At 36.6% G+C, this 26,719-nt stretch overlaps 1 protein-coding gene across 1 annotated transcript in view; it reads right to left on the reverse strand.

Annotated features, from left to right (window-relative positions):
• Positions 1-26,719, reverse strand: part of LOC129721924 (acid sphingomyelinase-like phosphodiesterase 3a) — a 208,316-nt gene that overhangs the window by 63,125 nt on the left and 118,472 nt on the right. The window contains exons 5-6 of the mRNA XM_055675038.1: positions 16,147-16,355; positions 15,030-15,493 (exon numbers count right to left, since the gene is read on the reverse strand). Of these exons, the coding sequence (XP_055531013.1) occupies positions 15,030-15,493; positions 16,147-16,355 (673 nt within the window). The remainder of the gene's footprint in view (positions 1-15,029; positions 15,494-16,146; positions 16,356-26,719) is intronic.

Here is a 26,719-nt window from a genome sequence, read left to right on the forward strand (position 1 = left end):
TTACCCCCGTTTAGATGCAGATTTCGATATGCGCTACGTGAGATGAAAGAAGTGTCTGGGTCTGTTTGTGCTTTCGTCGTCTGTCCGAGCACTGTCAGGCGGATACATTTGTCCACCGTGCGGAGATGGTAATCAGATGTTAAAATTAATTAAATTTTCCCCCCTTACATTCTAAAATTCGTGTCAAAGATAAGACAGTCAATTAAAGAAAATTAAAAAAAAGAATGGAGAACTTTTGGCAAATTGAATTTTATTTCTCACAGCTCGAAGTTGTTTACACTTCAAATACCGTTCGAGATGCAAAACCCGCGCGGGTACTGGGCAATTATTCCCCTGTGTTGTCGGTTCAAACAGAACGGAAAACAATTGGCGTCTTAGCCGTAAACAGATTTTTTTTTTTGTTTCGAACTAAGCTGATTTGTAAATCAAATTTGCCGCCAATCAATTTTCGTTTGTTGACAAGCTGCCATTTTATGTTTCGTAAACAAGTGCCCCTAAGGCCAATTTAGAAATCAATTTTTTTTGCACATTCACAACCTGTCGAGGGATTTTACGTAAATTGCACTTTGGAGTGGAAAACAGTTTTGTTTTTTTGGAAGAGTTAGGATTTTGATTCGGAATTGTTGAAGAAAAAAATGTAAAATTTCTTAGTTGGAATCTGAGAAATTTGCAAATGAAGTTTAAGAGTATTACGACTATTAGCTCGCCCGCCCTGGGGCTTTAAACAAGACAAACACAACTCTGAACGAGGCAAAACCTAGATTTTGCATTACCAACTGAGATCTTAAGCTTGTTAAACACACAAAATATTTTTTTCCTCCCACGACCTCCTAGTAATATCCACCAAACTGCATCCGGATCGGCAAGTTGACCGGAAGGAATCAAACCAAACTCCCCCGCTACGAAATATAGAGGACAAGAAAGTGTAAAAGAAGAAAAAAAGTGACATGCGGAATCTCCGCGACGCTGGTTCACCTCAAACTCCATCCAAAAGAAGGCGAAGCGAAGAAAAAAAACGCTACAGCAGTCCGGACGCCCGGATTATACCCAAGTCGGAACTTTTTGCCGTAAGACTTTTTTAATTAATTTTACTTTCCTGTGCCATTTTCTCTCCGGGCGGCTGTTCACAGGACGCACCGAGGAAAGCACGAATGCGTTTTAGTTCAACTCCACTCACCATCGCTCACACTCACAAACAAACATCCCTACACATACACACCCAGCAGTGGTGGCTGATTCGTTGTTTTACAAAGGACCAAAAGAATGTAGATACTGCTCTGTTGCATCATCATGCCGAGCGCGATAGTGCGAGAAGTTTCCATTCCACAGGGAGGATGACAGACGGAAACCAGCGAAGAGGACCAAGTGTAAGTAGCTATTCAAACAGGAACAAAGTAGTGCAATATTTCGAACTGGAAAACCAAACAATCCTTTGATATCCGGACCCGGTTCGCCGGTTTAGAAGAAGATTATTGATAAAAGTTTCCACTCCATGAATGGAAAACGGGGAAAAAAGTTGCCAATCCTTTTTTTTGCCGGCTGTCATCCAACCGATGGAAGTGAAATTAATTACAGCTTCGAGTTGCTTGTTTTTCCGACTTTGGCCACCGGCGCTGATTGTTGGTAGGGGTAAACAGGGTAAGACCGCCCTGCGGGGTATGACCGCCCACCGTAGTTTTACTACCAAGTTATAAAATAATTGAAAAATTTCTTTAACGTGTCTATTACAGTATAATTACATAACATTTTGCACGTTTTTCTGTTTTGATAGTGCACGAACGGTCTAAAAATCTATTGTTTTGATTTATTCACTTATGTTCGAGCGTCTTGATAGAAAAATTTTCACTACACTTTTCACTTTTTATTCACTTTCACTATTTAATTCTATCACTTTTCACTTTTCACTTGCAAATACGTATTTCAGCACTGACATAAAGCTGATAAGGGGAATAAAATTGTTATTTTGAACAAAAATGATTACGATCAACAAATGTTGGAGAAAATTAATAATGGCCCATACAGGCAACAGAGAGTCAACCCCCTCTTACCGACATGGTGAAAAACTTTGAAAATTTATTTTTGGTGACGCTTTGAAAAAATCTTCGTGTTTCGAACCCTTCTCTTCCTAGAATAAAATGTCTCCCTAAAGTACATAAAACCTGGTAAGGAAATGAGAGAAATCGTTTCTGCGGTGGGGGCACCAACAGAAAAATTGACAAAATGGTTAGTCAAGGAATTTCAATCAATGCCGAAAAAATTTCCTAGTCGATCTGTTAAGAGCACAGGAGTTTTTGTTGAAAATTTAAAATCATTGGGGGGCATCAACACTGGCGAGATAATGGTTTCTTTTGATGTCACAGCACTTTTTCTGAGTGTTCCAGTGAAAGAAGCTATAAATCTTTTGGAAGATTGGCTTCTTTCCCAACAATGTGACAACCCTTGGAAAACTAAAGTACGCAGTTACTTGAAGTTAACTCGACTTTGCATGGAAGACAATTATTTTTCATTTCGTGGGAAATTTTACATTTGGAAAATAAACTAAATGAAAAAGACTGCTTACCAGATCGTTGGTGGAGGTATGTTGATGAAATTTTTTGTATTTTACAACAGGGGGACTTGGAAAGTTTTTTGGGGATTTTGAATGGTCTTCATAAAAATATCCAGTTCACTTTGGAAATTGAACAAAACAACAGGCTTCCATTTTTAGATGTACACAGTACCAAAAAATGAAATCTACAACTAATACAAATCAAAGCACATAACGATTTCTAGCACATAAAGTGAATAATATATACAATTTCACACCGTTAATAATGCACAATACAGAATCGTTTTAAGCCATGTAAATTTGTATGTTAATTGATATAAACTTAAAGCTTCGATTATAAATATGCATGCAAATTCACAATATATTCATTTACTTTGCATGTGAATATAATACCACACGGAATATTACATGGTTTACAATGCTCCATTTATGTGCATTAAAAGTGATGTAAATTTTTTTTACTGTGTAGTTGTTGTTAAAAACTCCAACCACTTTGAATTCGAAATCTTTTGGAAACCCACACATACTAAGCGGGTAATACCTAACACTTCTAAAGGCTAAGAAAGACTCAGAAAAAGGAATAACTCACCATTTCAGATCCAAAATAGCCGAACATATATTTCATGAAGATCACGCTATGACTACCGACAACATTAGTCTAGTTCGATCAGTAACATCCCCTTGGAAATTAGATATCGCAGAAAGTTTAGAAATTTTCAAACAAGCAGCTACCCTCCTTAACAAAGATCAGGGTAATCATTTCTCTTGGCTTTTTAAATTTCTACCGAAAACTCCCCGACAAGGCATGGATCACCAGGCCGCACATTTCTCTACCTAACTCAAGTTGTTGACGTTTTCTGAGTTAAAATTTGCCCCAGTCGTATACCTAATTAGGTATAAAATTCTTGGGGCTTCGCTATTTTCTCCACAGTCCAAATAAGCACTGACGAAGGCACTATGTCAGTGCCGAAATACGTATTTGCAAGTGAAAAGTGAAAAGTGATAGAATTAAATAGTGAAAGTGAATAAAAAGTGAAAAGTCTATTGTTTTGTTCGTGAATATACGTTTAATCGCTTGCCTGAGTCTATCTTCTTTCGGAAATATCGAAGGCCGTGAGTAATCTTGTAATTCTGGCTACTTTTTCGGTCAAATATGAAAATGTTCCACTGGGGGGTAAAGTCGCCCACTATAAAAGGGGTAAAACCGCCACGAATCCAACTGCTTGTTGTTTTACTTCAAGACCCAAATGCCTCGACACCACAGAGGGAATATTTACAGGATCAGTAAAGCAACTTCAAGCCACATAAGACATCGATGTTAGTCGACCATTTTCGATTTGGTTTAAGCTTTTCTAGTAATATATTTTAACAAGACTTATTTTTGAAAAAAGTAAACCTGTGTGAAAATGGTGTTAATGAACCAAAATAATTTTAGAGCCAGGACGGTGTGTTTGATAGGTATGACGTCTCCGGCAGAATTGAAAATAGTAGTTTTTTACTTTCGAAAAAAGTACACACTCTAAAAAAATTTTAAGAAAAAATATGAAAATAGAATAAAAAATATATTTTTTTATTTTTTTTTTTGAAAAAAACATGTTTTTGCCTGTAAAATCTACAAAAGGTAAGCTAAAATTATATGGTTGTTGGATCATGGAGTAATAAAAATATTAATAGCTCAATTTTTGTGAAGATTTTTTTTTTTTGACGGTTATATAGAAGAAATAATAATTATTAGTATTTTTCTATACATAATAAGTCTTCAAAAGAATCATACAGATAGGTTTAATGAGTTTTAATTTTTAGCTTAAAGATAGGTATATTATTAATTCAATATTATGAAAAACCCCAATTCTGAAAAATCTATTTATTTTGAAAACCAAAAAAGTTACCTGCACATTGATTTGAACTTGAATAATCAGAAAATAAAATAAGTTAAAGCTTAGAAAAAAAATTTTTTTTTCAGATTTTTCACAGTGTATATTTTATTTAAAAAGAAAAAAAATACCATCTACAACTTTGTCAGAGACACTATACCGATAGAATCAACCGTTTCGGCCCTAAAAATATTGTTTATCCTCAAAAAATGTTGGACGATCTTACCCCGCTGGTGGGCGGGCTTACCCCGCATGAAAAAGATCTGCACATTTTCAATGAATTTTTAAAATTTAAAAAAAAGCTGGAAAATAAACAAAAATATTTCAGTTCTTATTTTTTAAATGCGGGTATTGAATAGAAGAACCTCTTAGCGAAGAAAAAATGAAATTGCAGCCGCAACTTTTTTTTTTCTATGAACAGAATTGCTTAAGGGGGCGGTCTTACCTCGCTTACCCCTATCGTTTTTACGGGGATGATGTTTAGCTTTGTGCTATGCGCTCCAGAAGCGACAGGAAAAACTTCAACTTTCCGAGTTTCAATATTTGAACTGCATTCGTCAGAGTTTCGAAGTCGATGAGACAGCATCCCTCCACAAATTGGACTGTTGCTCCAATTTATTTTAATCCGATAATGGTTTCTTATTCTATTTCTGTTTAATTATGCTTCGAATCCTTTTCTCAGCACTGCCCGCACCCACAGACTATTCGGACCCACAATCCTTTTGTCGGATTCAATCAATCAGTGGCAACAAATCGGTTTGCGTTTTCGAAAACCTAAACGATATGATTGAGCTAAAATCCAGCAACCTAGAGCATCCTGTTCGAGCTGGATGAAAGACACGTCTTAACATTCGTCCCACTACAATGCAAGGCTTATTTCTTGCCCGGTTTTGAACATGGCTGGGCTTCCGACAAAACGGAGCAATCGAACGAACGAACCGAACCGAACCAAAGGGTTGCCTGATTGGCCGGCATAAGAATTGTGTTTTCCCCAGTCTATTCGAATCTTTTCTCGATAGGAAATCTGATTTCTTTTGACCGGCTTAAAAGGGAGGAAAATGAAAAAAGAAAAGCACAAACAGCGAACCCTTCAGTGATTTCAATCAGAACGGTTTATGCTTGTGTCATTTTGCTTTTAACCCGATCGGCATTTTGGGAGGGTTAAAATTTGGAGTATGATTCGTATTTTCCTTTCAGCAATAATTTGTCCGATTCTGTGCTCTCTTCGGTTGTTCGGCATGATGAAGACAACTCTGACGACAGATGAACAATGAAGTGTTTTTTTTTTCTTTGGAGTGAGTTCCGGTGGTGATGATATCGGTTTCATTGTTCGGGTACTCTTCACTAGCAGTGTTGACAAGTTGATGGTTAATTAATCTCCCATTGTGGTGACGTTCTGTCGGATTGCTGTCTTCTGGCTAATGATTTTGTTAACACAACTGCACCACAAATTTGCTAGATTTGAAGAAGGAACAATGTGGACCCTTCAGTTTTAAATGAAGACAGTAGAGAAGAAGCAAAACCACATTCGACCGATGCGACCATATCTTAAAGAATAATTCCTCTTTTTCATGGTATATGAGTTGTTCAGCATATAAATTATATTACCTTAGATGTTGATGGTAACGTCCTCTCAATATCCTTTAGAATTAATTTCCAGTAGGTACTTCTCAAGCCCCATTTTTTCATCAATTCTTTAAGGACATTCATAGGAGAGATGGTCGGGTAAGGGTAATTTAAAAACCAAGGTTTCGGGTTCGGGTCGGGTACGGGTAATTCGAGTTTCGTGTATTATGAGAATTTCAAGCCTAGGTGTTTTCTTAGTGTCATTGATCGGAAAGATCAGAGATGAAATCGCCTATTCTTACTCATAGAGAGATCGCCCAATATTTATTCGGACAGTTGTTCGACGTCAAAAAAAAAATCCAAGCTTTCATTGAAGCTACGAAGCGTTTCAAAGTAATGAACTTTTTTTTTTAAATATGTCGAGAAATGTCAGTATGCCAAACTTCGAAAAATCATAAAAAACAAATTTCCTAAAATAACACCCAAATTTTGGATGTGTGCACTTGAATGTTTTAGTAATAAAGGAAAAATTAAATGGAACAGCTGACGTAATTTTTTTCAGGCTGATGGCCAGCGATTCCCCACTCTGCATTGAGATGTTTGGTAAGAATCAAATATATGAGACTAGCTGACCACATGTGTATATTTCAAATATTCGAAGCTCCTAGGCTTTTATTAGTAACTGAAAAGGAACAGTTTCTACCTTTTTCGAAAATAAATAAACAGGAGAACTTTTCAATATATTACAGGACGTATGAAAAGCATGAGAATTCTAAATTGATTCCCGACGCTTCCAAAGATTGACTTTGTGATTTTTAAATATTCGTTTCAAATTCAAACATTACGTTTAAACTCAAAAGCTATATCGTTTTCGGATTTTGCATTTGCCTTTTTTTCCTGTATGGACTTCCTCACTGCGACCAGAATCGTAGATCTATTGTGAGATATACCCGCATGCCTGCTGTATCCCGCACTTCTATTATTAGCAATACCGCTATTGAGAAAGGGGCATGCTTATTATTATTGTTTATCAGTGCTTGTGTGTAATGTGATACTCATCCTTTCACACGCTTACTGTTCTACTATACCGATGCTCGTTCTTCGTACCAAATATCACCAATTATAATTCCCTGGAGAAGTTTCGTTGTGGATGGACTTATGTTTTTGGTTAGAGGAAGTCACGCAAAGGTGTTATAGATTTCAGCGTGAAGGAAGGGTAAGTGGTGGGAGCCTGAGAATGAACCCATACCTAAAGTCCAGCTTTGACTTCGAATGGCCTGATTCTACTAAGATTCGAACCCACGACCATTTGCTTGACAAAGCGGACTCTGTAACCGTGCGGCTACGCAGCTCTCAATTTGCCTTCAAGTATCGTCTATTGTACTACATTGGTATTAGGACGATTTACGACCAATCTTGTCCAATTACATGAGTTTCTTTGGTTCAGGTTTCTGGGCGCGTGAATGAGATTTAAACTTCAACCCGTAAATTATGTGCACTGCTGTGAATCAGGGAATAGCTGGATGATCTAGAAGAGTTAGGGGACTTTTTTGGATAGTTGATTACTTCTTCTTAGTTATTTATACAATCTATTGACTTATTCATACACTCTACTGACGTATACAATCTACACGGTACAAATTTTCCGAAACCAAAAGTAGTCCGATGAAAACTTTAACAGGTACTTCTCCATTGCCAACCGCCAACAATTGTTTCAAGAAAATCTCTGAAGTTAAATCGCGTTGTATTGCGATAATTAAATTCTGGGTTTTCTGGCTGGTGGTATATTGGTTTCGAATGCTGAATCAGAGATGTCTAAGAGTTCAAATAAATTTGGTTGATGAATATTTCAAATGCACCGTTGAATTTCATTTAACTTACCTGAGCCACTAAAATTTTCTATTCATACACCGAATTAATCACAAATCGTTGACAACTGAATTTTTTTCTTTCGGGTTCGGGTCGGGTACGGGTAACAAATTTCCAAAACCCGACCATCTCTAATTCATAGTTCAAGGAGAATATGACAAATGGAAGTAGTTTTCACAATTCAACTATCATCAAGCAATGGTTCGACAGCTTTCAAACTCGAATGAAGTAAGGGTAACAAGAATTTGGCTACCGGAAGAGCTCCTTTTGGTTTTGTCAACAGACAACAAATCTTGAAAGTTGAATTTAAATTGAAAATTTTTTCGCTCTTATTAAACGCAAGTGTTTAAAGAGCCAGAATTAATTGCTTCCTGCAGTTCAACAGAATTATTGATAGTCCAAGGTGAACAAATGTTTATTCCTAGAGAAAACTTTTGTCACAAAATATATGTTCTGTGCATGAGTTTAAATTGAAATGCTTGAAAAACTATATAGGGTGAGGAACATATGAGCCGTTGCGGAACAGAGTGGTCTATGTGCCATCGAGCAAATTTGTCTCTGAATAAAATTCTGTTCAACGGATTCTTTCAAACAAAATGTTCTAATATAAAGGTTATGAAGTGGTTTAGCATGTAAATACATAAAATTACCATTTTTTTGGCGAAATAAGTGATTTCACCATACTAATGTACATAGACCACTCTAACATCATATATATTTCACTGGAAACCTCGTATCGTTTCGGAACAGAGTGGTCTATGTACATAAACATAAATAAAAATAATGTTAACTTGTATAATATAGCTAGTGTCACATGTTATATGATGTACATGGCATGTCACATGTAACATGTGACGTGTAACATTACATGTAACACAACATGTTACATATTACTTGATATTTGACATGTTACAATTTTCGTGTTACATTACGTGTAACGTGATTAGTAGCACAATCACGTTTAACATGTTACAGGACACCACGTTTAACATGTTACAGGACAAGAATGGCCATTCTGTTTCGAACGAAATTGCAACATGGTATAAATCAGTTTTAAAGTTCGATTTTTCGAAATTTTTCGAGTCTCCTAACTTCAGTATATAAAAAACTCATTTTTTAGAAAAATGGTCTTTAGACCACTCTGTTCCGCAACGGCTCATATTTAAAGCAGCTTAGCGCAGTGCATTGAAACGAAATACTTGTGTAGGGCGAAATTCAAGCAGAGGTTTTTCCATATGTCAGCTATCTTTTTCTCTGGCAGTATTCAATTTCAGTTTATAAAACTGTTCAAGTAAACTCCAAAAATGACACAGGGCAACAAAAATTGACTTTTTTTCTGCCTTGATTCTATACATAATTTTTAGGTGTATTTCGATGCAAAACCAAATTTCCTAGAGTTTAAACATATTTCAACAACAACAATGGCGCCATTTAGAATTTTTGAGAATTCGGAAATTGTTTTTGTTTTTTCGACGCCATCTTGTTTTAAGACCAAATATCAAAATTCTAAGAGTTTGTCCACATATTAGCATCTTCTTACCCATCTTTTCAAAAAAAGATCTGAAATCGAACAAAAACTGAGCTCAAAACGGTGATTCTAGGAAACCGGTTTTGGCATGGTTTTAGTGTTTTTCACAAAGCAAAATATCATAGAGTAGGTCTGAACGTTTTTTTTTTGTGTGGACTTATCACTACGACCAGGTACATTTGATCTATTGGGATATTGCCCAGATGTTTTTTGTACTCTGCACTTCATATTGTTGGCAGTATCACTATTGAAGTGAATGATACGCTTTTCATTTATATCCGTGTTTGTGTGTTAGAGTTTACCCTTTCGTTTCAAGATTACCGCTTTACCATACCGAGGCTCTTTCTATCCTACCAATATCGCCAACTACAATTCCCTGAACTGAGGCTACACCTAACGTTCCTTTCTGACCAGGTTAATTCTAAGAAGGACTTATTATGTCAAGAGGAAGGAGTCTTAATGAAACCTCGTTCCCCGTGCCAATATCGCCGATTACAATTCCCTGTAGAGGATATATAGATTCCTGAGATCAGTTTTATTATAAGAAGAACTTATTTTGTCAAGCGAAAGGAGTCTTATCGAAATCTCGTTCCTCCTACCAACACCGCGTCACAATCACAATTCCCTGAAGAGGCACTCAATTCTTTTCCCGCACCACGTACGACAGATTGAAGTCGTTGCGGAAAATCTTTCTTTGTGAATACCAATGAGGTTTCCTAGGTAGACGCTGAACTACGGATCAAATGTTTGCCTTACGTCAAATTCTCGGTAAACTTTGAGCATTCAACTTGCAGACTCACCATCTGTTAATAGACTTCAGAGCAGCGTACGAATCAGTTAAGAGAAATAGTTTATGGGGGATTATGTTCGAGCATGGATCCCCAACAAAGCTGTTTAGACTGATACATGCCACTCATGAAGGTTCCACATCAAGCATTACCGGTGAGATATATGACTCTTTTGCGGCATTATATGGTTTGAAGCAGGATGACAAGTTGTCAAACTTATTGTTCAACATCGCAGGCATACCATTCGCGAATATAGTCAGGCGAATCAAAAACAACAGACTCCAGGGAGCAGGGATCGGGTGCTACCCATTTTTTTGCGTGCAAAGCACACGCCGTTGGAAGACTGCACATTAATTTTCAAAGAGACGAGTAAGAGCAGGTAGCATGTCACAACACACTTTATCCGTCTCTTGCCGGAGATGTCTCTTACTCAGGGATCGGGTGCTACTCATTTTTTTACGAGTAGAATACACGATGTTGGGAGACTGCACATTACTTTCCAAAGAGACGAGTAAGAGCAGTTCGGATCGCTTTCGTGTCGTTCAGGAGACCTCAACAGGCTTGCCAGATCTACGGATTTGTTCACTTCTACGGATTTACAAATGGATTAGAAATCCGTAGAAAAAAGAAGAAAACATGGGAAATCCGTAGAAATCCATAAAAATCCGTAGAATCTATCTTTGAGGTCACCTCAAAGAATTTACCCTAGTATTTCGACTACGAAGGTGCTGATATTTGTTTGGTTTTTGCATCAGAAAAAGAAGGAAGGAAATATTTTTGCTTTTGTCAACAGTGATGACTCATCACACACATTTTGACAATTGCATATGAGAATTCGCCTAGGTGCGAACAGCCTTTAAAATCTCTTTCAACTTCGTAGTCGCGAATAGTGCAGAAAGACGTACCGTGACTGTGGGTAATTCTGCGCAGCACATTTTCCCGCGCACTCAGCTTAAAAAACTGGTTTTCCACAGTAAATTTTACTAAAACATAACTAATCTCCATACTATTATCGCAGGTTATGCTGTGCACACGGTAAAGCACACAAATTAACGGTGTTTTAGTGAAATTTACTGTTGAAAAATAGTTTTTTAAGATGAGTGCGCGGAATTACCCGCAGTCATGGTAGTTCCTACCTCAGAAATATTCTTGGTCTTTGTGCATCTCTTTGTTGAGAGGGTGTTTGATCACAGCCAGTGATGCCACATATTCAGATTTATCTGTGGTTATACATATATTTTTTTTCGACGTTTTCACGGATAAAGATTTTCTGGGTTTTATGAGGATGCGGATCACACCTTTTCAATAAGTGAAAAATAAACCGTTCGACGCACATTGTTATTGTTTTGAAAGGTATGCTTCTATGTTTAACAACATGCAGATTGAAGAAAATTTATCTTACAACACTAGATGAAGACACAGCTTATTGCTTTTAAAGTGAAATAGCACCTAAACTTAAAGAGATGCTTGGCGTCAAAGAACAACTTGTAGGGATGACTTTAAAATTTAATTTAGTTTACAACAAAACCCATGTTTATCACATATTTGAGAGAGAAATTTGTTCTTTTTCTAAGTGCTCCCTATTTTCTTTAATTCGACGTTTTAAAGATATTATTGACTACGAAATTTCTCGACTTTCCAACGAAATGTTGACCGTTTGTAATTTTTTAGTTACCATTTTTAATTTAAGTTCAGCATTCCAACAGATTATTTAAAAATGTGAGTGGCAACCCTGATTATGCCTGCGCTGCACAGTGGTTTAAAACGCGAAAAACGTGATCGTCAGTCTTTTGAGTATAAAAATGCCAATTAAATGCTACAATGTATGCGACAAAGTTTTTGTAGATCTTAAGGGGCATCTTTTGATGTAAATGAATTTTCGATTAATTTACCTAAAAGTGAGATAAAATTTTTTATTTTTTTATTTACTTATCAAATTAGAACGAAGTCTTCAGCAAAGTTGTAATCAATCTTTTGTAGAAAAACTTTGCTGAAAACACTTTGGTTCTATCTCTTGAAAATCGACCACATACAGGTAGTTTTATACACAGACATCCCTAAAGTTTCTAAAAATCGAAATATACCAAATAACTTTTTCTGAAGTGATTTTAGAGGCCTATTATGTTCTAGATATTTTTTTATATTTAAAAAATACATCATTCTGCCGAACATACCTTGGGAAAATTTTCAACTTTTTCATAGGGTTTAGGACATTTTAGATAAAAAAATGCACTTTTTCAAAATAAAATTGCTCGAAAAGCTGCAAAAACAACAGTTTTGACTCGGAAGACGGGGATTAGTACTAGCTTCTCCAAGTGGTTTCACTAGTTTCTTGCAGTCTCTTAAGAACTTGGGCGAAACAAATAGTTTTTTTGTTTTTTTTTTTGGTTTTTCGGTGTTTTTTCATGTTTTTTTCTCAGATATGTACAAAATCTAAACGATTTTTGATTTTTCGTTAAAAAGTACGAATAGCATTTATATTTACGGCACCGTGCCTTATTTGGAAAACATACAAAATAGAAAAAATTGATTTTTTCCGAAAATAATTGTTATGTCACTAGTGTATGCAAATGCCAAGGTTTTTTTAACAAAATTAGCGACATTCTTTGAAGTTTTTGCAATGCTTGAATTCTGAAAAGAAAATGTCAGCTCAGAAACAGATACCCTTATTTTTGGCAACCTTGGCATTAGCATACACTAGTGACATAACAATTATTTTTGGAAAAAATAACTTTTTCCTATTATGTATGTTTTCCAAATAATGCACGGTGCCGTTAATATAAATGCTTTTCTTACTTTCCAATGAAAAATCAAAAATCGTTTCGATTTTGTACATCTTTTGAGAAAAAAACATGAAAAAACGCCGAAAAACCAAAAAAAAAACTAATTGTTTCACCCACGCTCAAGTCTTTAAGAGACTGCAAGAAACTAGTGAAACCACCTGGAGAAGCTAGTACTAATCCCCGTCTTCCGAGTGAAGACTGTTGTTTTTGCAGCTTTTCGAGAAATTTTATTTTTATAAGTGCATTTTTTATCTAAAATGTCCTAAACCCTATGAAAAAGTTAAAAATTTTCCCAAGGTATGTTCGGCAGAATGGTGTATTTTTTAAATATGAAAAAATATCTAGAACATAGTAGGCCTCTGGAATCACTTCAGAAAAAGTTATTTGATATATTTCGATTTTTAGAAGCCTTAAAGATGTCTGCGTAGAAAACTACCTGTATGTGGTAAATTTTCAAGAGATAGAACCAAAGTGTCTTCAGCAAAGTTTTTCTACAACTTTGCTGAAGAGTTCGTTTTGATTTGATAAGTAAATAAAAAAATAAAATTTTCAACTCACTTTTAGCTGAATTAATCAAAAATGTATTTACATCAAAAGATGCCCCTTAAGATCTACAAAAACTTTGTCAAATACATTGTAGCATTTAGATGGCATTTTCATGCTCAAAAAGCTGACGATCACGTTTTTCGCGTTTTAAACCACTGTGCGCTGTATGAAAATTTTGTCCGTTTGCGTCTTTCTGCTGGCTCGTACATAGATTTTAAAGCAACCTTCGTAGCAAGTTTCGAACGCTTTCATTGCACATAATTGCACAGAGACATCTCTGGCAAGAGTCGGATGAAAAGTGCTGTGACATGCGAACTGCACTTACTCGTCTCTTTAGAAATTAATGTGCAGTCTCTCAACGGCGTGTGCTTTGCATGTAAAAAAAACGAGTAGCACCCGATCTCTGACTCTCAGATAGAAAATCTCTCTCTCCTCCTTTTTGCACAGCTCTGAGTAGTTAAACGATCCTTGCCAGGGAGTTTGTTAGAATGCCGGAGGAACGGACCATCAATGGCTTCATTTATAGGAACCTTTTTGAGCTCTTCATACAGACTTTAGCAAAGCATTTGATCGTATAGACACACCAGTTCTTGAACTACAAAAAAAAAGAAATTGAGTCTGGTCTCTTGGAGTGGTTTGGATCATATTTGAAAAAACAGGTAACAAATTATACAATTTAATGAAGGAATTAGATTGTGTTCAAGTTACCTCAGGTGTCCCCCAAGGCTCCCATTAAGGACCACTTCTTTCTATTTTGTTCGTAAACGCCGATTGGGATTGAATGTTGAAAATTGTAATGGAATCTCTTTTAACAAAAACTAAACAGCGCCCAACATTGTAATTACAAATAACGTATTACAATCTTCAACTTCGTGTATTGCCTATGTGGGGTCATTACTGAATATTGCAGCATTGTGTGGCCTCCACGTTCAGGTGTACATGAAGAAGAAATAGAATTAATACAAAAGCAATTTCTACTATATGCTCTTAATAAGCTAGGCTGGACCTCACATCGTCTTACGACAAATAAAGCTCGCTGCGTGTTGAATAACATTCAACATTGATAAATTTGAAGCCTTTTCTTCCTTTTTGAACAACATCTTGACCAGTTTGGTACAGCATGGAAAATTGCTGGTTCAATTTTTTTTTTGGAAGATGGAACTATACGCTTTGATTTCGCTGTTTTGATATATTGCAATATTTTCTAATATCGTTTCGGAGAATTTTTGGGTAATTGGCGCTTTTGTTCCCAAATTCCGCAATCTGCCAAGTGCGTTCATGTGTTAAGTTTTCCATCAATTGAAAGTCAGAGAGATGCGTCTAGGTGCGTCAGGTATTCTTTAGATCCTAACATCATGAATGGTTTTATAATACATTTTTTGCTTCTAGAAATCATAGCTCCAAGGATAAATGGAATATTGCCGGAAAAATTCTTCTGGTATTTTCTACTCAGCAGCTTAAATCAACATTCTCGCACATTTGAAATGCAAAAAAAAAAATCAGCTTCACACTATGGCCAATACTCACAGTTTCTTTATTCCTACTGGATTTCGCTAGCACATCCTCGAGCCACTCCCACTGTTTCTCCGACTCGTGGCTGCCCGATCCCGATAATGCACTGACGTGGCCACCGTTGCTACCGCTACTACTACCTCCGCTGCTGCCGCCGCTGTTGCTGCTGCCGCCATCTACGATACTACTGCTGCTATAGCTATTTCTCCTATCACTGCTGTACACGGGATAGCCGCCGCTCCCCACGCTACCGGGGGGCCCACTATAGTCCCCCCGGTGGTAGTGTTTGCCGAGGCCAATATGGTGGTCCCGGTCGTACCGGTGATCGATGCCGCCGGTGTAGTGAATCGATCCGTCCGGTCGCTGCTTCACTGCCGATGAGTGCGATTGCGAAAATTTAGCGTCGTGGCGCATGTAGTTTGTGTTTAAAGCTATTATCCGCAGACGGCTCTTGGTCTGCTCGATTGTGTAGTATCCGCCTGTACGGAAAAGAGGAACACGGGAAGAAACATTTTAAAGACCCTCACTGCAGTCGGGGCTATGTGAGTGTGTGTCGGTCGGTTTCGGTCGGTCGCCTTTGTCCGAAAAGGAATAAATTAGCATTAAGTGTATGCCGCAGTCGGTGGCAAATTGGTCTAATGCAATCCCCACCAACAAATGTCAAACGACATACAAAAAAAATCGAGGTCAAAGTAAAAGGAAGAAAATTACTCTAAACATCATCTGCGCTCAGACCGATCTCCATTACGGCCAACTGGGGGACGATAAGAAATTCATCTTCAACTATTTCGAAACGATTGCTCACCTGGGATGGCAGCAATCATCCACTTGAATCGAGGCAGAAAAGCACAATAACACAATTATGCAAATTGTGTTACTTGTACTTTCTTACTTTCATGGTGCCACTTTTGCCGGAACGGGCACTTTTCGTGAGCCTTGCTGATCCTCCTACAGCAACAACGTTCAGGAGCTCTCCGGAGGGTATAAACAACTTCCGCAATCAAATATTCACCTTGCTCTAATCTGCATCTGTATCGTTGTTCGTATTTGGGAAGTAAACTGTACCGCGCTTCGGTTTCGTCTTGCTGTCCGTTTGTCTGTTCGTTCGTTTGTGCGGACCGGCTCAACTCACCTTTCTCAAACGTTTGCAGTGCCTCGGACGGCAACCAGTGGCGCCAAAGTTCACCCAGCTGCACAAAGTTCGGGCTGCCGTCCTCGTGGCCAAGCACCGGAAAGACGAACTGCGACGGGAAGGTGCGACTCATCAGCTCGGTGATGTTCCTCAGCAGCTCCAGCCGGCTCGTTTCGTGCAGCCGTTTGGCCGAATGGGACAGGCCATCGCTACGTAGGGAAGAGAAAGAAAAAGAGATGGGAGGGGAAATTAGTTTTTTTCGGTCCATTCAGCGAAATTCGATTGATTTTAAAAACTGCGATTCATTCGGAAGATTGCGAATGACACCGGTATACAAAAGAGAGTTTTTCTAATGCAAAATTTAAAATGAGACCAAACGGCTGTAATTATGAATTAAACGATGGTGAATGATGGATAGAATTGGCCCGAATAGGCAGTAAACTACGTTGTTCCAATTAAAAATTTCACGTACCACGTCTACACCCAACATTTAGCCAAGAGTTTTTATTTCTAATTAGAAGTTGGCCTATAAAAGCAAAGGGACATACAAATCTTATCGTCAACATGCATTCATTTCATCAACAAAAATTGCTGCAAAAACGGGTTGAACGACCTTAGAAAACTTTCATGAATGTAGATTATCCATATTTTTAGGTGCAAAGAAAATTGAATTTAAATTTTTCTCAATCACACCATTCCTGTTAATGAGTGCAATAACTTGATGGTTCGGTAGCGCACTGCCCAATTATTGTATGCTAAAAATCTTATTGAGCCATAAATTAATGATTGCTTATTCATCGCAAAGTTCACTGCTCTCACCTCCACAGTTTTCAAATGGTTTATGAGGAATTCGCATTTGACTCTGGATTCCGTTTGATTCTCCCGGAAATTCTTTCTTTGAAAATTTAAGAACCATACTTCTATTAAAATAAAATCCACCTTCCTCGAATAGTATACATGTTATATCAGTACAATGATTAACAAAACACAAACAGTGAAAAGAGGAAAGCAATTATTCGAAATGAATAACTTGATTTGACTGGTGAGCTCTTCCACAAAAACCTAAATTAATCCACCTAGCGGTCAGACCCAGCCTTTCTCATTTAAACTTATTATTTGTAAAAATAGATTTACATGAACGCTGCAATCCAATAAAGGAATATTCACTCTTTGGGTACTAAAATATTGATGTTGTAACTAAAGTATACAATTTGAAATTTGAATTAAATTCAATCATCAGCAATATCAGAAACGTTTAAATTGAACGATAACATATTTAAATTATGTTGAGGTCACATATATTGATCAAAGCAGGTATAGTTTTGAATAGTCTCTTAATTCCTTTACTTTTCATAACTTCTGAACCACATATCAAATTGTTATGAAGTTTATCATTTGTAAGTTTGAGAGATGACTCGTTCGTATGACACAAGTTATGTTCCAATAAGTCATGTAATCTTTGAGATAATAGACTTTCGTTGTTTTATTAACAATTTAATACATAACGGTTGCTTAAGTTCGATTATAATCAAATGAAAAGGGAACGTATAAAGCAGCCAACATTTGAAACCACGTGTTCAATCATAATTCATCAGTTAACCCTTAACTAGCCCGTTCATCTGATATCAATATTGTTCAAATCGGTTGTGTAGTTTCTAAGATAATGAAGTTTCGTGATTTTCACATTTCGATACATTACAGACGAAGTTACAATCCGATTACAGCAAAATGCAATAGGGTGTTATGAGGCAGCTAGACCTTTCATTTGATACTAATTCTGTGGGAATCGGGTCAACCATCCCTGAGAAAAGTGAGTGAGTCCAGGTAGTCTTCGGAATATGTTTCTTTCAATAGCTAGATTTCACATTTTTAAACATAACAGGCAAAGTAATAATCCGTTTGCAAAAAAAAAAATCATTAGGGTCTTATGGGGCAACAAGACCTTCCATATGACACTGATTTTATGCAAATCTGTCCAGCCATCTCTGAGAAACATGAGTGAGATTAAATAGTATCCAGAACACGTTTCTTTCCATAACTTCTGAACCACAAAATTCAAAAGTTAGGGGTTTTTAGGTAGCCCGTTCATTTGAAACCAATTTTGTTCAAATCGGTTGTGCAGTTTCTGAGATGATGATGTTTCGTGATTTTTACATTTTGATACATAACCTCTAAACTAGAAATCTGATTACAATAAAATTCAACAGGATCTTATAGGGCAACTAGACCTTTCATTTGCAATTAATTTCATTGAAATCGGTTCAGCCATCGCTGAGAAAAGTGAGTGAGAAAAAAAGTTTCCAGTGATCGTTAGGAGAAAGTCAATATGTTTACTTTCATTATGTGATTTCACATTTTTATGAACAACGGACAAAGTTACTAGCCGATTGCAATAAAATTCAATAGCAACTTATGGGGCAACTAGACCTTTCATTTGACACTAATTTTGTGAAAATCGGTTCAACTATCTCTGAGAAAAATGAGTGAGTTTAAACAACCTTAGGATAACTTTTCTTTACATAACTTTTGAACCATATGTTCAACCATAACGAAATTTAAAAGTTAAGGATTCTGGAGACAGCCCGATCATTTGAAACCAGTTTCATTGAAATCGGTTGTGTGGTTTCTGAGATATTGATGTTTCGTGATTTTTACATTTTGATACATAACCTCTAAACTAAAAATCCGATTACAATGAAATTCAATAGCAACCTATGGCGCAATTAGACCCTTCATTTGCAATTAATTTTATGAGAATCGGTCCAGCCATCTCTGAGAAAAGTGAGTGAGAAAAAAAAGTTGCACATACACACACACACACACACACACACACACACACACACACACACACACATACACACATACATACATACATACAGAAAATGCTCAGTTCGTCGAAAGGGGTCGAGTGGTATATGACATTCGGCCATTGGGACCACTTTTATACCTTTGGTTTTTCCAGTGATTGCTATACCTTTCTAGGAGAAAGGCAAAAATGTCTCAGTTTTAATATTTTTTTTTAAATTGTCATTTTTGATTCGGCTGAAACTTTGCATGGACGTTTCAATAGGCAAAAGATGCCATTTTGTGCTATTGGTTTTTTTTTAGAACACGACTCATTTTTGAGAAGCTATTGGAAAATGCTCTTTTCGAAAGGTATTGGTGATAACAAATATTTCACAAATCGGTGTGACGTCTTCGGCAAAGTGGTAAATAATAATTTTGTCTTTCCAAAAAAATATACACTCTAAAAAAATTTTTTTTCAAAGTTAAAATAAAAATTAAAAATGAATTATCTTAAAAAGCTCTTTTTTTGAAAATCAATTTTTTTTATTTAGATAACAATTTTGTCCTTCAAAAAACAATATGCCCTTCGAAAAAAAATTTTTTTTTCAACATATCATCACTTTTTTTCTCTTGATTTCTCCGTGATCAGACCAGTTGCAATGTTTAGATAATCTTTTGTAGTTTATATAAAAAAATGTAGATTCTTGACAATTAGCTTTTTTAGAAAATTAATTTTTAATTTTTCTATTAACTTGAAAAAAAAGTTTTAGAGCGTATATTTTTTGTAAGAAAAAATTATTATCTACAACTTAACCGAGGACGTCACACCGATCAAACAAACCGTTTTAGCCCTAAAAATATTTGTAATCATCAATACCTTTTGGAAATAACATTTTTCAATAGCTTCTCAAAAATGAGTCGTGTTCCAAAAAATTAAACCAATACCACAAAATGGCATCTTTTGCCTATAGAAATTGGTTGCCCGTTTTTTAGCGGAATTGCTCTGGTTTGACTGCATGGCATAGGAATTCGAATTTTTCCCCAGAATATGAAAAGCCTTTATCTTGAACGTGCCTTGTATTGTACAAACATAATTGCCATGAAATGGGTGCTCTGTGTTCATTGGAAATCGTTTTTGTAAAGCCAGAATCTTTCACTTTTACCCAGTCTTTCGAAGCGTTTTGACAATCTATATTTTCTCAGTAAATATGGACTAGATAACGTTCCATAGAGAAAACAAAATAATTACAATTCGAGATGCTGCCCTTTTCTTTGGGGTTCGATAAATTTTTACGGGAAATTTATTCCTCATTTATTAACCCGACTAAGTGTGTTGTACAACCTTTTGCGTAAACATGTACGGTTTATGTTGGATGAAAAATCAGATTCCGCCTTCCAGGAAAGTGAACAAACCTTTTTGAACGGAAATCTACTGGTGTTTTCTGACCCACAAAAGCTACGTTGAATGACAGTGAAAAAAAATACTCAATGTTGCATTTGGAGGTGCTGGTTTTTGTGAGAGTCATAAAAATATTCCTCAAGTATTCATATGAGCACAAATTTACCGTTTATACTGACCACAGTTGGTGGGAATTTATGATAAATCAGGTGTGTGCAATATTTGTAACGCGGCTACAACGATTGGGAATCAATCGGTTTAAAATTTCATACCACGCATCGCAAATGGTGAGGAGCAATGCACATTTCTGTCCAAGATTTATAACAAGGAACCCAATTCCAGAATAATTTGATAGCCTTTACTTAACAGCATTAATTTCGCTCAATAATTTCCCCTATTTCTTTTTCATTAGTTTCCCGAAAAACCGCGTATATGATGAAGAAACGAAGGGAAAAGCTTGAAAATTATTTTACAGATATTTACGCTAACCACCACAAACTGGAAAGTTATCTTATTTTTCAGGATATAGTGCTAAACCAAGTATAACTATTGAACTCAGGTGTTATCTTTCAGCATAAATGTATATCAATTTAACATTCTTTCAATCGGATACATGCTGATTTTTTTCTAGATCCAGCAACGGATATTTTAGCTAATACCTATTACTAATAGGCTATTAGGTAGTTGGCCATAGTAAATGGCCAGTTATTACAAGAAATGGGACTGATTCCAAAGAAGTTCCAGTAGAAAGAATGATGTCGTGTGACTTGTGAAAGATGTATTGAAATTTTTTTACTGGATCCTTTGGAATGGATTGGATTGTTTAATCAACTACAGAAACTCATGTCTTACAAATCTGGGACGCTTCTAAGTCCAAAGCTTTATTATCAAATTCTCCAGATTGAAACTTCCGTTGACGCTGAAAAACCAAATGTTAGCTAAAGTAATATTTAAGATCATTTCAGTGGCCGATGGAAAGCTTTTATATAAATACAATAGACCAAACCCCTATGGAGAGTTGATTAGATGCATACTAAATATTATATTAAAGTAATGTCTAAAAAGACTTTTCAACTTATCGTTAGATGTGCAGCACACGCATCGCAATCAGATGAAGATAATTGAGATGGAATCTAGGCAAACGCAAATTCCGAATATCTGGAGTTATTAGTTTGAAGTAAAAACATGCATTCTGATTATCGTCACTGTGTAAATACAGAACCGGAGGCTGAGCTTGAGCTTGAGCTTGATTGATCACCACTGGTTGCCACTTCGTTACTGACTAGGATAGACCAGAATTGCACATCGAATTTATCAATTATTGCTTGGGATTTAGCTATTCGATGTGCATCTCCAATGATCCCTGCATACTGATGAGAATAAACCTATGCTTAAGTCCTTTGATAATCAAAAATGGCTTACTTCTTACAAGATTCGAACTCACGACCATCTGCTTATCAAAGCGGACTCTATAACCATGCGGCTACAATCTCCACACAGAACCGGAGGCTGTGAAAGAAAAATTCCAAAATGATGTCTGACATCGATTTTCGGCTTCCAAGCAGTCTTGGTTCCGGAATTTTACATTTAAAATTCAATTATTCCCGGTTGTATTCCAGAAACCGACAGTCGCCATCTTGGAATGTTATCCCGATTCCGAAAATATGTATGGATAACATCTGGCCATTTTATGCTATTTTCTAGAAAGCGGATGTCACCATCTTGTCTGTAATGGTCAAAACAATGCAAAATGTTCTAAGATTTCATTCGTTCAACTAAGATTCTCTCAAAACTTTATAAAATTTATTGTTTCGACAATCATAGAAAAAGTTATAGACAAAAAACTGATTTTGAAGAGGGGTGTTCTACAAAAAACTCTATTTTGTCGTGTCCAACGTACAGATAGGTCATCGCAGTATTCAGCAATTGTTTTTTTTTTAAATTTTCCACAACTTTGCTGAAGGAAGCTATCTGGTGTATTGAAAATTAGAAAAAATATTTTTTTCATCTAACTGTTAGGTGGGTTGATCGAAAAACTAAAAACACCAAAAGTGAGGCCATGTTCTATGAAACAATTTCGCTGAAGACATTGAATACGTAAAATCAATTTTTCACAGACAAATCTAGATGATCACGATTTTTCGAGCATAGACCACTGTGCACTGTGGGATTTTCAAATAAATCTTTTCACCAATTGTTAATGTCTTGAAATATAACCCTTGGAATGTGTAGAAACTATTTTGGAAGTTATTTCATAAAATGGTGGGTAAATAAGTGCTTTACAATAAGTATTTCGTCGTTTTTATATAACTTTTTTGTACTTTACGACCTTCAAAAGGGCATTATTCAAAAATGTACCGTACGATGATTTTGAAATTTTGACTAGAGATTCTGGACGTCATAACGAATCGAATGGTGTACTCAGATTCTTTGGTGCATTTTTTTTATAATAACGGTCTGTGGGAGCATCGTGGGTTGTTTCAAATATCCTGCTTTTTCAGATGTAAAAATACTGAACTGCAAGCAACTGCGGTTTACGTCGCTTATCGGTTATAATAAAGACTATACACCATGAGATTCGTTTCGTGTTACGCTTTTCGAATCTGCATTGCCAAGCCACGTCTCGTACCATCGTGTACGTGCAGCGCACCAAGGAGAACGTAGAACAAAAACCTGGCCAAAATTATTATAATGGGTTGTTAGATATCAAATGTGTCTTAATGTGGTTTCATCTCTATTACACTTTATATTCAGACATAAAAACATATTACTGACATGATTTCTTTAGTTTAGATCACAGTGATGTAGTTCCTTAGCTACCCGATCAGAAGAGCATAACTAAAAAATTATAAAATTCTATCAACGTGAGATACATATAACATATTTTGATACAATTTTGTATTTTTCCATATAATTTTGATAACAAAATTGAATCTGAATAATAATAATAATAAGTTATAATAACAAAACGTGAAATGAAGTAGTTCTGAAACAAGTCTAACTAATTTTTCGTTTTTATCAAAACCTGTTGTTTCTAACAATGTTTGTTATTATATTGTTTTATATACTATCTTATTTTGTTAGTAAGCTGATATATTAGTAACAAATTTTGATATGTGTTTGATACTAGTAGAATCATTTCTGTTATAATTTCTGTTGTTTTAACACCTAACGGGACCAAATTGAAAACACAACCTGTAAGGTTTTTCACGTAACAAACTAACAACTTCTGTTACATTTTTGTTTTTTCTTTCTGATCGGGTATTACCCTGAAATTTAAGAAAAAATTCTAAAAATATAGTAAAAGCTAGTGTTGGTGAACATTTTTTGCCGATAATAGATTCTGCAGCATTCAAAGCGTCTTTTGGATCATTCTCTTTAGAAGTACATACGGGGATTCGACTGTGACATTAAATTTGATTTTGTTTCGGCATAGCAGTCTCAATGAAAACAGAGATGATCTCTCATCGCCAACGTTTCGATCCGGTTGGTTGAAATCTTCACCAGGGCATATTTTGAACTTTATTTCGTTACATAGAACACAGAAAATCTGAGCGGGGGCCTAGTGTGGTTGGTAACGTCTCCGCCAACCACGCTCGACGCCTGGGTTCGAATCCCACCGCCGACATAGGTGTCGATGGTTGTGAGGTGGCGTGATCCACTCACAACCAACCCAACTGGTCTAGATTCAATCCTAGCCGACACCGGGAGATTTTCTGAGGCGAAAAATCTCTGGGATCACGCCTTCTATCGCATGAGGAAGTAAAGCCGTTGGCGCCGGTCCGTTAATAAACGGGTCGTGAGTTAGGGTCCTGGGTGTGGAGTCGCCTCCCTGGGCGTCGGTGATTGGCCACAATAGTGGCGGAACCAGACCGACGGAAAATAAGCGAGAATAAAAAAAAACACACAGAAAATCTAAAATAAATTACATTTAGCTAACAACAAAGAAGGATCGTCAAATATGCTCTTTATAATGTTGGAAATCGCTTTTGCTCCCAGCAAATTTTTGAGTAATCTATACTGCGAAGCTCAACTCTTCCAATAGAACATTTTTTCTTAGCATTTGCGTTTGGCGGCCCTAACCTTGATCACTGCGATCAGTAAATCCTTTGTTTGGATGAATGCGAAGCTTCCGGCCAGCTTGAAAATTTTATGATTTAGTTCAACCAACTCTGTCGTTTTTTGAAGCCTGACTGCTTTTGATGCGACTCGGTTGACATCTTATCATTTAGATCGAGTGTTTATGTGGGGTCATTCGAGGGTTTCTTCAAGTTTTTCATCAATCAACCCACATAGGGTGTTTCTGGAGAATGCTCGAAAAGTTATGTAAGAATAAATTAAATGTTTTCCAAAGATGTATAGACAAGGCATGATACATGCACTCATTCAATGAAAAAGATATACAGCGAATTCGAACGTCCAAACTCCACAAAGAGAAGCAATGCCTTGGTGCTACATTCCGACTCGGAACTTGACCTTCTGTTTATTATACACAGACTTGGCAGCCAACTGTGTGATGTACAGAACAATTGCGGGGATAGATCTACGATCCTACTGGCACTAACAGTCTCTCCCGAGCCGGGACTCGAGCCTACGACGATTAGCTTGTTAGACTAGCATCGTACATTAAGACCAGCTAGAAGGGTCGCAAATATTCGTTTGATGGGAATTAGTTCATTCATCCCAGAATGCAAAAAAAAAGCCTACACACGTCAATCTCGATCGAGAAAAAAAGAACTGTCATTTACTTATACCGCCTTTCTATAAGGGAAATATCAGCAAAGTTCAAAATGATAAAATCAACTATTGCCTATACCAACGTCGTGTAACTGGGTCGAATTTTGACAGATCATATAAAGGGACATGCAACAACTTACGACTGATAATTGCTTTAGTAAAATTGAGTATATCGGCTTTCCAGTCATCTGCTTATCAAAACGAAAATTTATTTTCTATTTCCGACGTTTCGATTTAATATAAAATCTTTTTCAAGGATTCTACAAATATACAAGTTGTTACAAAAATTCAATAATCAGAAAACAGTCACTTACAGAAAGGATATCGTTTTTTGTCTAATAGCTTTATGTTTTGAGCATCAACGGTCAGAGATTTAATTGTGGCTAGCATTCGTTTACTGTAACCGGGTTGTGAGGACAAAAAATTATAATTATAGGGCAAATTTTTATAAAAAAAGTATTACCGGTTTTGCATTTGAAATAAAATAAACTTGAACTAAAAAAATGTATCACTCTAAGCTGAATTCGTAGTAGCACTTCTCACTGCGTATAACTGTATATTCAAATTGTTAAATTCTAGTTCGGTGAGCTGGTTTGGTGAGATGAACTGTGTGAAAACCACAGTATACTGATGTGGATTATAATTCTGATCTATTGCCTATTTTGGTCTTTAGTGTGTGTAATATTCCTGCGTAAGTCGAACTAAGACAATCGACATCAGTGCGTTTGTTTACGGTATGCTCGGTGTTCATGATGTGACAAACTTCGAGAATAGGAAGTGCAGACGGTCGGCGATGATGGTCCAGAATTATTGTTTTTTTCCAGGTTAAACCAGTGATTGCTGTCTATGCTGTGTTGAAGAAGTGCTGTTTTCTCCTTCAGGTGTGCTATTTCGTGAGTGTTGGTGTCTCTAGTGTGTTCCTGGTTTAGGAGTTGTTCCAGTTTGTTAATGTTCGAACGGTGGTTGCTAAGCCTTTTCTTGAGCTGTGTTGTCGTTAGCTCTACATAAGAGGCATCACAATTGCCACACGGAATACGATAAATCACGTTGTGTTGGTTTTCAGCTGCTAATTTGTCTTTCATATTTGTGAACATAGCTCCTACCGTGCGTTCGTTCCGTGTTGCTAAAGTGGTGTTTGGCAAATCTGTTCGAAACAGCTTTGTTAGTCTACTGCAAAGATTCTGAACATAAATCAGTGGCTTATATGTTTTGGGCGAATCTTGCGAGTGTGGTTGGTTGATTGGTAATGATCGTTCGTTGATTCTGTTGGTATATCGGTTTCTTAGATGGGTGGGATAGTGGTTAATTTTCAGATGTCTATCGATGATTGTTTTAACTTCCTTTGGTGATAAATTAGTGCTAAAATTTTTCACACGTCGCATAAAGTTAGTGACAACATTGTTTTTCATGTGCAATGGGTGGGTAGAGAAATAATCTAAAAACCGTCCTGATGCCATCGGTTTGGCATACCATTCGGTTTTAACGGTCTGATCAGGCTGTCGAACTAAAACCATATCCAGAAACGGGAGTCTCTTGTTGTTCTCGATTTCGCAGGTGAATTGAATGTTGCTGTTGTACTCGTTGAATGTGGAAAGAACGTCGTTCACTTTGTCCTTCGGAAGGGCCAGGCATAAGTCGTCAACGTACTTC

Source organism: Wyeomyia smithii, chromosome 2 (assembly GCF_029784165.1).
Source record: "Wyeomyia smithii strain HCP4-BCI-WySm-NY-G18 chromosome 2, ASM2978416v1, whole genome shotgun sequence".
Classification (NCBI taxonomy): Eukaryota; Metazoa; Arthropoda; class Insecta; order Diptera; family Culicidae; genus Wyeomyia; species Wyeomyia smithii.